The following is a 16,915-nucleotide window of genomic DNA, read 5'->3' on the forward strand; positions in this document are numbered from 1 at the left end:
CCATATACGGGTACTGGTTCGGGACCTGGTTGCTCCACTTCCAATCCAGCTCTCTGCTATGGCCTGGGAAAGCAGTGCAGGATGGCCCAAGTCCTTGGGTCCTTGCACCTGTGTGGGAGATCCAGAGGAAGCTCCTGGCTTCTGGCTTCGGATCAGAGCAGCTCCAGCCATTGCAGCCATCTGGGAAGTGAATCAGCAGATGGAAGACCTCTCTCTCTCTCTCTCTCTCTCTCTCTCTCTCTCTCTCTGCCTCTCTGTACCTCCGCCTTTCAAATAAATAGATAAATCTTTAAAAAAAAAAAAAAAAGCACGCGAGAGAGATTCCATCTGCTTGTTCACTCTCCAAATGTCCACAGTAGCCAGGGATGGGACAGACTGAAGCCAGAAGCCCAAAATTCTATCCTGCTCTCCCATGTGAGTGGTAGGGGCCCAAGCACTTGAGCCATCACCCTCTGCCTCCCAGGTTGCATAAGCAGGAAAACTGGATCAGAAGTGGAGATGAGACAAGTCCAGGCACTCCAATACAGGATGCAGGCATCCCAAGCGGCAGCCTAACCCACTGCACCACAACACCTGCCCCAATAAACCTGATCATTTATCTGACATCGATTCACTTTCCTTTCTTATCCTTGGTGACACTATCCTAGTGCTAGTTCTATAAGGACTAGAATTGGTTTTGTTCACTAATGTAGACCCAGTGCCTAGAACACAGCCTGCACATAGTAGGCACTTAAAATAAGCATGTGCTAAATTGATGAATAAATCTGGAATCAGTTAACATCCCAATGGTATTCAGACGTCCTTGTCAGATTGTAGACATTGGCTAGTCTCGTTCTGGAAAGCACGTGAGGATGGTAGTGGGACACTTGGCTTATCAGTGTCTAACCCCAGAGCTAGTCTCTAACATAACCAAAAATGTGCTGACCCTGTCAGCTTAGGGTGCAGAGATCTTCCAATGGGTTTTCTGCCTTTAAGCTGAGAGTAGGACGGATTTCTGGATTAGAAGGACGGGTGGGAACACGCCTGATGGGTCCCTTCTGTATGTCCAGGCCTACGTGAGGGTCTGCAGGTTCTCTGATCTCTGAAATAATGGCTGAGTATTCCTCCAGCATTTAACAGAAGCCAGCTCCTGCAAGATGATGACATCCACCCCTGGCAAAGAACTGTGACAGAAAAGTGATCCAGTGTCACCCAAACACAAAGACCCAGAAGGAAGATTTAAGTTAAAAAAAAAAAAAAAAGGACCTGATTACTCACCAAGGAATTCTGAAGCAGCTTGAACTACTATCAGGATGCTCAAAAAGGGCCACGAGAGGCGAATAGGGTACAGAGCAAATGCTGATGCTTGAACCACAGTACCCAAACTGTGGAGCATGAGAAGATGCAGTGAACTTCCAGAAAGGCCGAGCAAACAGGGCATTTTTTAATCTGGGCTCTTAAGAAAAACGAGACGAGTGTTGTCCTCGGTGATAAAGTTAAACAGGAGTGTTGCTGGGAGTCAGAACCGGAACCTGGGCCCCAGGATTATCGCAGGGGATTAAGAACCCTGGGTAGTGCCAGGCAGCACGATGAGACTGACCAGCAGGATGGTCCGTGAGTCAGGGGTCTTGGGAGTGGGCCACAGGAACAGGCTGCACTTGGACGTCTCCATTTCCCGATGTGGCAGAAGGAGCACCAGGGACACAGTCCCTGCTCAGCAGGACAGTCTCTGGCGCTTCTCACCACAGAGGCCGTCAGGGACTTGGCAGTGGTGGAAGGGAAGGTTTCCTCTGACTTGAGGTCCCACCGTTCCTTTGGGGGGAAGCTTTTTAGTGTTTTTCTTTAAAGTCAAACCATTGAGATCCCATCGTACTTCGTTCACTTGGTTTCCTCAAATGTAGCAGGGAGCCCTGTTTAGTACGCGTTTTTTGCTCAGCACCCTTAAGTCCTCTGTGCAGGTTCGCTATTGTGACTCAGGACATTGTGGTACTGTCACTGACCCAGCAGCTCCTGCATGTGAACTGCACGGCAGATGCCGCGGGCACAAACCCAAGCAGGGCTCAGACAGTGAAAGGAAGCCCCCCACACCTGGTGGCTCCTGAAAGCTCTGTCCCCTGGGGGCAATGGGTTACCCGAGTGACCCACCTCCTGTTTCTCCCAAACTTCCTGATGACTATGATAGCTGTGTTTCCAGCAGGCCCTCTCCCCTCAAGCTGGACGCAAGGAAGCGGGAGAGATGCCTGTGGGTGAGCCACGCAGTGGCTCATGGGAGTCTAGTGGTCCAGGTGGACTTGGGGGGGGGGGGGGAGGCTTGTGGAAAGTAAGCGTAGCGGCGAAACATGGGGAAGACTTAAAGAAGAAAGGGTAGGGATGCGAGTATAGGGAGGGTAGATCCACTGGGTGTATCTGGGAGAGGATGGCAGTGGAATTCTTCCACCGGAGGTCAGGCCCTGGGAGTTCCTGAGGCATTCATTCACCCGGAACTGTTAAACGTCACTTCTGCCGCAGGTATGTCCATGACATGTCTTCTAAAGTTCTGTTTGCAATCCTGTACTCCTGTGTGGAGGAGTTTTTTCTTCTTAATGAGGAAACTTAAGATCAAAGGTGAAGTGACTTGCCTGAGGTCAAACAGCTCAAAGGCAGCAAAATTGAGCTTTGAGCTTTGGTTTTATAGTGCCAAGCCCACGGTGCTTTTGCACGACTTCAGTGAAGTTGGAGAGCTGCTATTCGCCCATTTCTGTAAGGCGCTATCCTCGTTTTTTTAGTAAGCCTGAGGGGCGGGGCGCGTCGCTGCCTCTGTGCAGAGGGCTGAGCCCCTGCTGGAGAGAAAAGCCCTTACTTTACCGAGTCCCAGTCCGCTCCTCTCCCACCTGTCTCGCTTAGTCGTGTATTTTCAACCCAACCTGACTGTGATGGACTTTGTGGGGAGCCAGCGGCATACGGCAGCAGCAGCAGTTACCGTGTTCCCGCGGCTTTGCGACCACCAGGCTCCCCGCATCCGTAGGCGGATGCGCACGATCACAGCCGTCGCTCGGGCCCCGGGCTGCAGCCCACAGCTGGACTCGGAGCTCCGCCCCTGGCCGCCCTGCCCGCCTCCGCAAGGTGGCTCTGGCGCCCAGTAAGTCGGAGCCGCGGCTACCCAGCCGGCACTGGACAGCCGGGGGCGCGGGCGGCAGCTGGCTCCCCGGCGGCAGCGGCGGCGACGCTGAAGTTTTCTCCACTGCGCCCTTGTTCCCGGCTAGCGCCCCGTGCCATGCGGGAGCCCTGGGGCCGCGCGGCAGCATGAAGAGCGGCGACCGGCCTTACACCCGCGGTCCCTCTCTGGGCTGGTTCTTGGCTAAGTGCTGCTGCTGCTTCCCGTGCAGAGGTGAGGGGCTGTCGGCGTGGCTGCCTCCTCCCCGCGGTACCGGTGGGGCTGCACGCAGGGGAGAGAGGGCGGGCTGGGGGCGACAGGGGCGCGGGACTGGCGGGGGGAACGGCGGGCTTCCCCCAGTCTTCCGGGCAGCGCGCGCTTGCTGGCGCTCTGTCTCCGGGAGACGAGGGCTTGGATGCGGAGCTGCAGTTGGCAACTCAGTTACTTGCCAGCGACTTCGGATGCCCGGGTGCCGGCCTGCTGGGGGGTGGGGAGGGGGACCAGAGCTGCGGGTGTCCCTTCGCTGCTCATTGACATCGGAATCTCAGCCGCGGGATTAACGTATGACTCGTGCCTGTAGGAATGTGTTTGACACTTGCCTTTACGCCAGGAACTATTTTTGCCAAGGGACAATTTTCTTATGGGACAGGAGCGCTCGGATCTCTGCCTGGGCTTTCTCAGGCCAGCGTGGATTTACAGCTCTGAACTGGAGCTCGTTAATTAACCAAGAACTCTCCTTGTACCCAATTAGGACTGTATTTAATTATTCTGCTAATTTTAATGTTGTTGAGACATTCAGGAAGTAACCGATTTCTCCCCAAGCAGCCTACAAAACAGGAGGGTGAGAAAGATCACAACTGTGTGGCCTCTCCTGAGAAAGAAATCGCGACCTTCCTAGCCAGAGCAGCCGTCCCTAGCACCGCTCACCTCACCCCAACACTGCAGCTGGGAGAGTAGGGGGAGGAAAGCCGGGTGTGGCTGGAAGTGAGGACAGAGCCCTCTCTGTGACATTTGCTCTTTTGTAAAGCCCACCTATTGAGTCTAGCCTTCACCCCCCATTTACAGTGCTGGGGGGGGGGTCCTCCTCCACCCAAAATCCCCATAAACCTTTGAGTACGGGTGAATAAACTTCATCCAAGCGACCCTTCATCATCCTCTGTGACATCCACACAACACAGCCCGGACAAATGCTCTCTACTGCTAGGAAAACTAATTAAATCTGCAGGACCTTAATGCAGGTCATTAAGGTTCCTAATCCCAGCATTAGAGCCTCTCGGTCCCTGCGTTAATTAGGACAGCCTGGACATACTGGTGTCCAGCGCTGCAAGGCAGACTCAGGGCACCCGGGACCCTCCAAGCCTGGTTCCCAAGATTCAGAAGCAAGGCTGGGAACTGAAGGAAGGGGGCATTGGAGAGGGGAGGAAGCCGGAAATGGCCTTCGGGAATCTGAGTGGGTGGGTTTGCTTCTTTCTCCGTGCAGGGTTTCCAGCAGGATTTCTTGGAGTCCGTTTCCGGTCGGGGTGGAATGTGGGGGACTGGGCGGTGTTTATCCGAAGCCCCTGCAGCTGCCTCCTTGAGTCCAGATGTGCGGTAGCCGCGCTTCCCTACTGGGTGATTCTCCCAGGGGTCTTTCCCAGCTTTGTTTGTGAATTGCCTTGGCTGTCCCACCCGCTGTGGTGCAGGGGAGGGGACTGGTGCCTCCCGCCTGGGGACTGGAAGACTAGGAGCCCTCGGCTAGAGGCAAAATGTCCGATTCACCAAAGCAGCATAAAAGGGACAGGCAGTGGGGGGGAGAAGGGGGTGACTCTTTGCCATCTCTCATTCTCCTCCTTCCTCTTTCCTGGATCTGAAACACCTGCAGATGGAAAACGGTCTCAAGTCTGAGGAACAGGGTGGGGGCTGGGCACACTGATGGAGACTGAGATGCTGAGCCATCACCTTGGGACCCTACCCTCTTCCACCACCCCGACCACCCCCAAGCTAGCTCTGAAAAGAGAGATGGGGGTCTCCACCTGGCCTGCAGGCATCCATTCAGAAGCTGAGTGAAAAGCTAAGGCCTCGGTTGAACCTGAGTGCTTGCCGGGAGCCCCAGGACTCAATAGGGAGAGGTTTGCCCAACAGCAACCCTGAGAAGGGCGGGGTGAGGCCAGGAGGCCATGCACAGCAGGGAACCGCTGCCTCCCTCCCAGGGAAACCAGTTTCTCTGGTCTCACCGACTCACTACAGCTGAAGGGCTGCCGGGAGAGAACTTGGCTCTCCCTGCTGCCCGAGTAGCTCCACTCTGAAGCTCCAGGGCTGAACCCCTGTGGAGATTCTCTCGTCCAGGGGCCTCCCCAGAAAACTGAAAATTATAGTAAGGAAAAAAGAGAGATGAGGTGAGAAGGAAGAATGGCGGCCAGTACGTTTATAACTGCCTTTTTTTGAAAGTGAAAAGCAACCCAGTATGAGGTAGTGGCTTGCATGCGTCTGCAGGGTGATAAATCATGGACATCACCCTGTAAGGAGTTTTGGGATTGCCTTGGCCAGTTAGACTGTCCTCTGGCCTGAACAAATAGGTCAGTTCTGGAGACGTCTTCAGGAGTTAAAACTTTTGAAGAACAATTTGTTGGGCCTAGAGGTGCAGATACCTCCCACGGAGCAGTTCCTGGGTTCCACACCTGGCTCCACTCCAATTCCAGCTTCCTGCTGATGTGCACCCTGGGAGGCAGAAGGTGATGGCTTAAGTACTTGGGTCCCTGCCACCCATGTGGGAGACCTAGATTAAGTTTCTAAGTTTCTAACCTTCTGCTGCAGCCCTAGGTGTTGTAGCCATTTGGGGAGTGAACCAGCAGATAGGAGATCCCTCTCTTTCTCTCTGTTTCTCTCTCCTTGTAATTAAATAATTTAGGAAAAAAAAAGAAACTTGTTTCACAGAGACAAAAAGGATTTCACATTACCATGGAAGTTGCTAAGTTATGTGTTGCCCTGGAATTTGTGACTTCTTATATCCAGGAACCTGGAGATTTTTCTGACCTTTAAGGGCAAAGCAATTTTAGAGTCTTTAATTTTGTAGTCACCTTGTAATTATCACTGGATATGTAGACAAAGTACCACCTTGAGTGCTTTTTCTCCTTACTGTGCTTCTCTGCTTCTCTGTCGCATGGATTTTATGTCTACTTATTTACTGCGGTATCCGTGTCCTGCACGGCAGCCCCTGTGCCAGTGTGTCTTTCCTTCGAGACTGACATGGTTCAGCAGGGTGAGCATCCCAGAGGGGAGGAGTAGGGGTTGGTGACTTACCCAAGCTGGAAGGTTCACTGGGAGGTGTTCCCAGGGTCCTTTTTTTATTATTAAATATTTGTTTATTTATTTGAAAGGCAGAGTTACAGAGAGGCAAAGGCAGAGGCAAAGAGAGAGAGAGGGGGGGGGAGAGAGACCTTCCATCCGCTGGTTTACTCCCCAGATGGCCACAATGGCCAGAGCTGTGCCAATCCAAAGCTAGGAGCCAGGAGCTTCCTCTGGGTGTCCCACGCAGGTGCAGGGGCCCAAGGACTTGGGCCATCCTGCACTGCTTTCCCAGGCCATAGCAAGAGCTGGATTGGAAGTGCAGCAGCTGGGACTGGAACCAGTGCCCACAAGGGATGCGGCGCTGCAGGTGGTGGCTTTATCCACTATGCCACAGTACCGGCCCCTCCCAGGTCCTTTCACAGCATTGGTAGTTAGGTTCCTGCCTGACTCTGTGCCATGGAGGTGTGGGTAAGGGTTGTGGGTGTTCAAAGGGTATCAAAAGCCATCCTCATGTATAATTCTCTCTTCTTCTCCTACCTTTTCTCAGAATCCTTCACTAGGAACATAATAATTAGATGTGAATGTTTCTTTCTTGACCTTAAATTAATACTGCTGGACCGGCGCTGCAGCTCACTTGGCTAATCCTCCCCCTGCAGCGCCGGCACCCTGGGTTCTAGTCCCGGTTGGGGTGCCGGATTCTGTCCCGGTTGCTCCTCTTCCAGTCCAGCTCTCTGCTGTGGCCCAGGAAGGCAGTGGAGGATGGCCCAAGTGTTTGGGCCCTGCACCCGCATGGGAGACCAGGAGAGGCACCTGGCTCCTGGCTTCAGATCGTCGCAGCACACAGGCCACAGCGCACCGGCCATAGCAGCCATTTGGGGAGTGAACCAACGGAAGGAAGACCTTTGTCTCTCTCTCTCTCTCTCTCTCTCTCACTGTCTAACTCTGCCTGTCAAAAAAAATTAATACTGCTTATGTTATAAATGGAATTTAATTTGTGAAGCCATGATACCACATTCCTTCAGAAAGTACAGGTAACCTGCAAAAGGCACCCTGTGACATTCACTATTGCTGACTTTAAGTCACCACCCAAGGGACAAAATCCTTGGGACCTCGACGCATATGCTTTTATTTCTTCATCTTCCAGAAAGTGGCTTTACCACGGAGATAGCGTAATTGACCATTTAGTACGTATGCGTTTTGCCAGTGTCACTGCTGGTTTTCTTTGCCCCCTGGGGATATAACCTGATCTGGGCAGGTGTGCCTCACCCACACACTGTCCCCAACTCATATCCTGTGCTCCTTTCCCATATCTGATTCTCCGACATAGAAAGTAGTAACATGATAATTCATTACCCAGATAGCAGCACTGACTGCCTGGCAGACACAGGGCTGTATGATTTGTGTGGGGTGAGGCAGGCATGGGAAGCTGTGTCCTTGGATCGCTGACAAGCTTGTACACGTGTTGCCCCGATAGGTCCATGGGCTATGTACTTTCAAGTCCTACCTTTGCAATATCATAAAAATTCAGACTCTTTTTTTTTTCAATGCAAGATAACTTAAAAAGCCAACAACAACAACAAAACCACACATGACCGTTGGGCATTTTACTCCTGACCCAGGCCAGGGATGCCATGGGCGTGCCATGTTGGAGCAGTGTTATTAGTGTTCTGGTTTGTTGTAATCCTTTTGAGAACCTGGATACTAATCTCTCCTGCCCTAAAAGCATGCCCCATCTGTTAGAAGTGCTGCTTCCCCTTGGTGAGTGAAGGAGCGCACAGCCTGCCTGTTCTTGACACAAACTCTAGGCTTTCCCTGCAGGAGGGCTCTGAAGAAGCCGGGGGTCTGAAGCCTGAGTGAGCTTCTCAAGCAGAAGGACCCACATCCTGGAAAGCTGGGGCCTCAGGGACCACCTCATCACATCACCTCCTTCCCCACGGGAGGGGCCATCTCATCACATCACCTCCTTCCCCACGGGAGGAGTCTTAGGGACCACCTCATCACATCACCTCCTTCCCCACGGGAGGAGCCTCAGGGACCACCTCATCACATCACCTCCTTCCCCACAGGAGGAGTCTCAGGGACCATATCATCACAGCACCTCCTTCCCCACGGGAGGGGCCTCAGAGATCATCACATCACCTCCTTCCCCACAGGAGGGGCCTCAGGACCACTTCATCACATCACCTCCTTCCCCACGGGAGGGGTCTCAGGGACCACCTCATCACGTCACCTCCTTCCCCACGGGAGGGGCCTCAGGGACCACCTCATCACATCACCTCCTTCCCCACAGGAGGGGCCTCAGGGACCACCTCATCACATCACCTCCTTCCCCACAGGAGGGGCCTCAGGGACCACCTCATCACATCACCTCCTTCCCCACAGGAGGGGTCTCAGGGACCACCTCATCACATCACCTCCTTCCCCACGGGAGGGGTCTCAGGGACCACCTCATCACATCACCTCCTTCCCCACAGGAGGAGTCTCAGGGACCACCTCATCACATCACCTCCTTCCCCACGGGAGGGGTCTCAGGGACCACCTCATCACATCATCTTCTTCCCCACGGGAGGGGCCTCAGGGACCACCTCATCACATCACCTCCTTCCCCACAGGAGGGGTCTCAGGGACCACCTCATCACATCACCTCCTTCCCCACGGGAGGGAGCCGTTCTGTGGCAGGATTGGAACCGGCCCTCTGCCAGGGCTCTTCCCTTGCTGCACCCCACTGTTCCTGCACAGGTGGCTTCAGAGGTGGGGCTGACCCGACAGAGAAGGGCCGACCTCGTGTCCACGCTGCAGTGTGGGTGTTGACGGGGCGGTGATGTGGTCTTGGGGTGCCTGCACCGCCTGGAGCTGTGTTGGAACTGGGCCTGCCTGGTCTGCTTTGCGGGACTCTTCCGTCCCAAGACCACAGGAGGCAGCACACACACTAGAGCCGCTTGTGCATTCTTGTTAATAGCTGTGTGTGTGTTTCCTCCTGTTTCAGTTCTTTTTTAAAAAAAGATTTATTTTTTATTTGAAAGAGTTATAGAGAAAGAGGGAGAGACATAGAGAAGAGAGATGTTCCATCCTCTGGTTCACTCCCCAGTTTGCTGCAAACTGGGCTGGCCCAGGCCAAAGCCCCAAGCTTCATCTGGTCTCCTACATGGGTGAAGGGGCCTAATCACTTGGACCATCTTCTGCTGCTTTCCCCAAGCCCTTAGCAGGGAGCTGGATTGGAAGTGGAGCAGCCTGGACACAAACCAGCACCCATGTGGGATGCCGGCATCACAGGCTACAGCTTTACCTGCTACACCACAATGCCAGCCCCTTCTGATTCATTTAATTCAGAAGGTCCCTTTCCCCCTTTCTCTGTTATTCCTGTACTGAAATAAATCAGTGAAATGCATTCCTATCGTTCCATCTTTGCACACCTCTCATTTTTATGTAACATGGTGTTTTAATTCACTTGGCGATGTTCAGGTGCCAGTGACATGCCAGCCCTGTGCTGAGTACCTGGGAGAATGGCTGGGCATCAAAATGATGCTTACCCCACTGGGTGGCTGGGAGGAGTGGTTAAGATAGTGTACAGAGCTCAGCATGGCCCAAGCATAGAAAGGTCTGCTATTAATGATAATAGTATTTATAACACTGTAGACACAGACTCCCTTCCCCATAGGATTCGCTGGATCCACTAGGTGGTACCGCTGTAATCTTAAATTCCTCAGCATTTTCTGGTCTTGGCCCAACCCATTGTCACTGTGGCTCAGTGCTCTGGAGTTGTTGCCATGGGGAAAGAAAGCTTGTCCTCTCCTTTCTTTTTTTAAATATTTATTTTAAAAGACAGTTACAGAAAGGCAGAGGCAGAGGGATTTTCTATCCGCTGGTTCACTCTCCAAATGGCAGCAATGGCCAGAGCTGCGCCAATCTGATGCCAGGAGCCAGAGCTTCTTCTGGGTCTTCCATGTGGGTTCAGGGGCCCAAAGACTTGGGCCATCCTTCACTGCTTTCCTAGGCCATAGCAAAGAGCTGGATTGGAAGTGGAGCAGCCGGGACTCAAACTGGTGCCCATATGGGATGCTATCCCTGCAGGCAGCAGCTTTACCTACTACACCACCATGCCAGCCCCTCACCCAATACATTTGCCATGTTTCCTTTTATTTTCTTTCTACTTATAAGGAAACCCAGGACATTTACGTGAAACAAAGTAAAAACATTCAACCAATCAAACTGTCCTCTCCTTTTTAAAATTTTGTTAATCCAGTAAAAAATGTGTAACACTTCTAATGGTCTCCTCACTGTGTACCACAGACAAGAAGCTTCAGTAAATGATATGGCAGGACACCTAAGCATCCCCAAATGATCCTTCTCTTGGGGAATCGGGAGAATCAGCTTGAAGTTCCATCCCGAGAGCCCATGTGGTACAAACAGAAGAGGCAAATCCCTCACGTAGCCTGCACCTTGACTTCGCCTAGCAGTCTGGTTAGAAACAATCTTCTGTCATGGTGCAGCCAACACTCACTGCACATCATTTACGTGTCAGGCTTGGCTGGTTCTTCATCAGGCTGCCTTTGCTTACACAAAAGTCACCACCCACCGCCCACAGGCCGTTATCCCAACCCCGAGGATGCAGACATTTGGCTGAGATTGGCCCCGTATCTTCAGTATCCCATGCAGACGAGGGGCACAGATGGTTTGGCTCCCTGCCTGGTCTAGTCCGTGACTAATGGAGGCTGTCTTCTCACCTGTTGAGGTCAGCAAACCTTCTATATTATATATTATACTTCCTGGAAGGAGGGGAGTGCTGGCTACACCTGCAAGGCAGCTGAGAGGCTGCCAGGTGGCTTGTGCCAAGTAAAAGAGCAAAGATCAGAGTTATGGAGCTGGTTGCTCCACATTCTTCTGGCTTTCCTACAGAAAGGAAGGGAGAGCCCACGTGCTGCTGGGTAGCTACAGCCCAGGCAACTGCTGCTCCCCGAGCTGGGTAGCCATGCACATGTGTTCTTTTCTAATGCCAGCTGATGTGTGATAGGCCCTCAGATCATCCTCAGCTTCTCCTCTCCCTCCCTAGGAATCTAAATATTGCTCCCATCTACAAAGGGGTGTTTCCCACCCCCAACACACAAAGGCAGACTGAGGCTTGCAGCCAAAAAGAATCACAAGGACTCCACGTGTGCTCCAAGCTCACACCTGTGTGTTGCTCTTGTCTTCTCTCTTTCCTCGCCGACCGAATGACTTAGAGCATAAGTTGCCATGGTGTGCTAATCCAGGAAACTGGCAGAAATGCAGATTCACAGGCCCCATGGACCAGAGCTTTCCGGGGTGGGAGGGTCTGGCCCTCCCGCTGGTTCTAGGGCTGGTTCTGGGGCATGCTCAAGTGTGAGCCCACAGAGGTGGTCCCGCTGGCTGGGAGTCAAAGGGGAGATTCTCTGCAGGCTTTCCAATTTCTTTTTCATTTGTTCTCTGCTTTCTCTACCTTTCCTTCCCCAGCTCCAGCAGAAGCATTCTGTAAGGAAGGGTTGCCTGCCCCTCTGGGGAACCCTTACTTTGAAAAGCTGCAGAGGCCCCTCTGCCGCCCACTTTCCCCAGGCTGGGGCTGGGAGTAGGAGTCGGGAATTTCTGCCTGGAGGCTGCTGCATCTTCTCTGCTCACTGGAGATTATGTTGCTTTCACTTTGTTTTCCTCATTACTCTTAACACTCCTCACAGAACAAATCCAAAGTTAGGCAAACACAAAGACTGAAATAGCATAATCCTAACCACTCAGAGACAACCACTCCTGAACCACTCACCGGCTCCTGTTCTGTTGTATATAAATGGGTTGGTACTTTATATGCTTTCTACTGTGCTCTTATTAATCTTCTGAGCATCCTTCCATGTAGATACATTTCCAGGATGTTTCTCATGTCTGTAAAGTGTTTCCTCGCAGACCAGACTTGAACTTGACAACTGTTAGTATTGGTTTCACTTAGTGGTTAAATGTTGGTGGGAGGGTAAAAGGAGGCGTCTGGGATTAGGAAGTAGATCTGTCCAGGGTCAGACGGTACAGACAGGCCGATTCTTGTCTGGGTGTTTGCACACCTCTGCTCCCACTGCCTGCCTGTCCTATCTTAGGGTGTCTGATTTCCCACTTGCCCCTTTCTTCCTTAGAAGAGCGGTGTGCACTGGGGCTGGAGCTGGGGGCTTGCCTCTCTTGCACATGTGGTGTGAGGACTTCTCAATCCACAGCCTTCCTCGTGCAGCCGATCTCAGTGAGCAGGTTCAGAGTTTTTCTCTGTTTTTCTCCTTTTCTGAGACATACCTTGAGAGGGATTTCATTTTTAAGTTATTGTAACTGGGAAACAGAGCCTTGATTAATTTTTTCTGTCTAGAAAAATCATGTGAGTAAAAAAAACTTAAATATACAGATAAACAAAGACACCATTCCATCACCTAGAGACAACTAGAATTAACACTTTGATTTTTTCCTTTCCTTCTTGTGTGTGTGTGTATATTTTTCTCAGAAATATGATATACAAGTATCATAAACTTTTTTCACTGAACATATTGAATCACTTCTACAATGCTCTTATGATGCATTTGGTGTAATATTGTGGAGCCAGGTCAGGCCAGGGAGAGGTTTGCTAAGTATTCAGGATTTTTAGAGCAGATTATTAAACCTTTGCTAGCTTGAGATCTGCCACGGTGGTGATATTTATACTAGAGAAGTTTCCAGATACCTCGATGCAGAGGTTTTTGTTTTGTTCAGAGAGAGTTTATCAGCACACAACTAGATGCACATTTTACCATGTGTAGGCATGACTTGTTTTTATTTAAACAATCTTCCTGTTTTCAGGTCTCTAATTTTTGCCATTATAACCAATATTGTAATGACCATTCTCATGGTAATCTTGACACATATCTGTAATTAGTTATTGAAGAAAAGTTCCTAGAAAAGGAGTTCCTGAATTAAAAGGCATTTAGGGTTTCAAGTTTCTGGTCACTCCTGGTCTGAGCCCTTTGGAAGGAGTGTGCTGTTTTGTTTTAGGAAGTTTTATGAGAGACATTTCCTGTGGCTAGGAATTTCCAGTCTCTCCTGCTGTTTGCCTCTGCTTACGTTGCCTAGGTTAACTTAATTCTCTTTATAAAAGGAAGTAAGCTGGTTGACACTATGCTAAGCTATGTACTGATGTACATGATGTAAAGAATATATCTTATGGTTGTTCTGGATTTAGAGCAATATGTCATGAAAATGAAGAGCTTAGACTCAGGAGCCAAAATGAATTTGAATCCCAGTTTTGCTGCTTACCTGTTGTGACCTTGTGCAGGTTACAGAAGCTCTTTGCCTGAGTTTTCTCATCTGGCAAACAGAGATGGCGTGGGGTCTATTCGTGGGGTTTTTGGTTAGCTGTGTTCACATATGTAAATCTCTTAGACCTGGCATATGGTAAGTGCTAGGGAAGGAAGGGATTATTATCATCACTATGAGGACCTAGAAGTGTTTGTGGACCTGTGCCAACTGTCCCATTCAAATGGTTTCATTAGTTTCTTAATCATATTAGAAACTGAACAATGTCCAGATATGTGAGTGCTGTCTCTCGGATATTGGGCCAGTGGTCATAGAACATTATAGATGCTTCCCTGCCTCCAGGGATCTTGAAGCCCAACTTGGGAGCTGCTCCATAAGTGTGAAGTGGTAATAATACATAAACAAAAAAGAAGTAGAGCAGTTGCTAAAAACAGTAAGAGCACCACTGCTCGAGGACCTTACATGATTGCTGGCTAAAGCAGTTACGTGTTGGGAGCAGAGTGGGATGGCGTCATCAGGAGAACTTCTCAGGGGATGTAGGGTTCTCCTTACACACTAAATGGCAGACAGGGTTCTTAAAGGGTAAACCTGCCTTCTAGAGCCACACCATCCAGTCCTATAGCCAGTAGCCACATGGGTTATTGAGGACTTGCATTGAGGCTAGTCCAAACTGGATGTGCTCTAGTGTAAAGTATGTTCCAGATTTCAAAGATGTGCTACCAAAAAATTATAAAATATCAATTTTTATATTGATTATATACTGAAATGTTAATATGGTTCAATGTAATATATTAAAACTAGTTTCACCTATTTGTTTCTAGTTTGAATGGTAGTGAAGTGTTATCATGCTACCTGTATGTAGTAAATTGCTTATATTTTTGTAGAGAAGATAGTGAAATACAGAATGGTCCTGCTCTTTTGTTTGGAAAGGATGGGGAGAATGAAAGGATTGGATCTGGCTAAGGGAGACGCAGCTCTTTGGTAAGAATCTAGAGGGCCAAGGACCCCAGTGTATTGGAAATCGCTCCCGGGTTCCTAGAATTATTTCTTAGGCACTTGTTCCATATTTGACCCCATAGAAATCTATCCTACAGTAGCCACTTATATGTGGTGTTTACAGATGTTCAGAGGGACTCTGGGGGAGCCTGTCTCACTCTGTAAGCGCAAGTCTACCTGAAATCACAGCTTGATTTCCAGAACATAGAGCTGAGAGCTCTGTACAGCCAGTCCTGATGGAATCTGCCCTCCCGATTTTGGCCTGGAATCTCCAAATAAGGCCAAAAGAGTTTCCTGAGACAGCCCAAGGGGCTCCCTGTGACCCTCCAGGCCAGAGAGAAGGTCAAAGCTGAGCTGAAGCTAGGCTTGGATAGTCACTGAGCTCTGTTCTAATTCAGGTCCCGTGAAGCCCTCCCAGAGCCTTCTGCCTCCTGGTCATTCATGGCTCCTCCAAGGACTGGGGGATAATCAGAAATCAAACATAGCAAGGCACTGTCATCCTGGATTTATGCTTAGAGGAGGCCATAGACTGCTTCTCTCTCTCTCTCTCTCTCTCTCTCTCTCTCTCTCTCTCTCTCAAGTTAAAGGACAGGGTGCTGTGAGAACATCTGGTGGTGAGGGAGGAGATGGGATTTACTTTGAGCAATGGGGATCCTGTCTGAGGAACAGCCATGGGTACCAGGAGTCTTGATACCATCACTCTCCTGGCTCCAAGTGGTTTTGGGTACAGTTTGTACCAAAATTAAACAGTCTTTCCAAAAGATCTTGCTAAACGTTGCGGGAGGACATAGAGTAGTAGAGTGAGAAGCAAAAAGTCAGGCAGCTTTGTAGAGCTCACCTAACTTGAAGCTGGCTTGCTTCAAGAGCTCACAGCCATTTCTTGGTCTACAAGCATCTGAGGAGGCTCTGGCCACAAGGGATGATTGCTGGGGCCCTTCCTTCCTGATTCATGAGCTGGCGCCCTGTGGAGCTGTCATCATCTGGTGACATGAACTGCTTTCCAGATATCTTGATCCTGGGCTCCAGATTAAAAGGGCTGGATTCCCATCACCACTGTCCACCTTGGCCTTTGCACCTGGGCTCGTGTTCCTGTCAGGTATTGCCATCCACAGCTGCTGCCCCCTGCAGCGACACACCACTAATTACGACCTGATGACAGGTGTCAGCTGGATCTGATGCCCCTCTCCAGGCAGTGGGGTAGACCTGCTTCCGTTAATACGTGGAGCACTGTGTTCAGTCACCTCTAGAATTTTTCCCAATTCCCATTCTGCAAAGGGATTTAAGAAACAAAGATAATCTTGTTTACTTGGTTCTGCTTGAAAGCAGAAGAGGGCCTTAAACTTTTAAGGTCTCTTCCAACCTTTCTAATTTTTTAAATTCTCACTTTTTTGTGCTTTGTTTTAGAAGTCCCACCCCCTTCCCAAATTTCACTTCCAACCCAATCACCACACCCACACCATGCTTCCCGTGAGGACGTCCACGGCCAACCACCAGAGCAGCCATGAATTTCCTCACATAGCCTGTGTCCCCACTCATCCCCAGTGGTCAGCTCTAAATTTAACTGTGACCCCTCTGCCAGAATATGTGAGCCAGGGCTGCAAGCGCAAAACCAGAGCTGGGCTGTTCTCAGAGGGGCGTGTACGCGCACACTGAGTGTGCCCTAGGGGAAGAATAGTCATCCCTAGGGACTGCTGGCATTCATCCTGGCCAGGCTGTGGAGAATGCTCCACCCACTCAGCTTCCTCCCACTGTGAAGTATCAGTGACAGAGCTCGCCTGGAGTTGTAGTTTCCATGGCTTCGTGCCAGGCATTCTGCCACAATCGTGTGCTCACCTTTGTCTCCTATTCCAAAGTCACCGACCCCAGGTTGATGAGCTTCAGACTGCACATTGTGTTATATTGATTTCAGCTCTTGTTCAATTGCCTGGCGTGCATCTTTGTTTAGCTGGCATCGTTTTCTCTATCAATGGGTATGCATTTCAGAAAGGATGAGGGCAGGGTCTGAAGTTCTGTGTGTGAAACAACTTTGCCAAGTCAAGTACTAAAAACTCTAAAGCGTGAAAACTGATTTAGTTTGCAAAATTTAGTTCATTATGACTTAGTTATACCTCAAATTTGTGTTTGTAGTCATAATTATCATCATATACCGTGAAATTGTTATATATGACATTTGGAGAGTGGCACCAAATCATGACTCAGATGAGACCATCTGCGTTTCCCTGTTGATCTCTAGTATTTCAGAAGTATCTAGAGGCAGGTTTGGAGAGGCTGCCA

At 50.3% G+C, this 16,915-nt stretch overlaps 1 protein-coding gene across 36 annotated transcripts in view; it reads left to right on the forward strand.

Annotated features, from left to right (window-relative positions):
- The window catches only part of KALRN (kalirin RhoGEF kinase), a 777,940-nt gene that overhangs the window by 641,997 nt on the left and 119,028 nt on the right, over positions 1–16,915 (forward strand). For 2 of the 36 annotated variants that reach the window (XM_017347048.4, XM_017347049.4), the window contains exon 1: positions 3,043–3,346. The exons of 29 other annotated variants lie outside the window; for them this stretch is intronic. In XM_017347048.4, the coding sequence (XP_017202537.2) occupies positions 3,262–3,346 (85 nt within the window). In that variant the 5' untranslated portion in view covers positions 3,043–3,261. Of the gene's footprint in view, positions 1–2,859; positions 3,347–16,915 lie in introns of those variants that run through there. 5 more of the 36 variants (XM_017347050.4, XM_017347051.4, XM_008266780.5 and 2 more) reach the window with 4 other exon arrangements.

This window comes from Oryctolagus cuniculus, chromosome 4 (genome assembly GCF_051225735.1).
Source record: "Oryctolagus cuniculus isolate XC-2025 breed Fujian yellow rabbit chromosome 4, ASM5122573v1, whole genome shotgun sequence".
NCBI lineage: Eukaryota > Metazoa > Chordata > Mammalia > Lagomorpha > Leporidae > Oryctolagus > Oryctolagus cuniculus.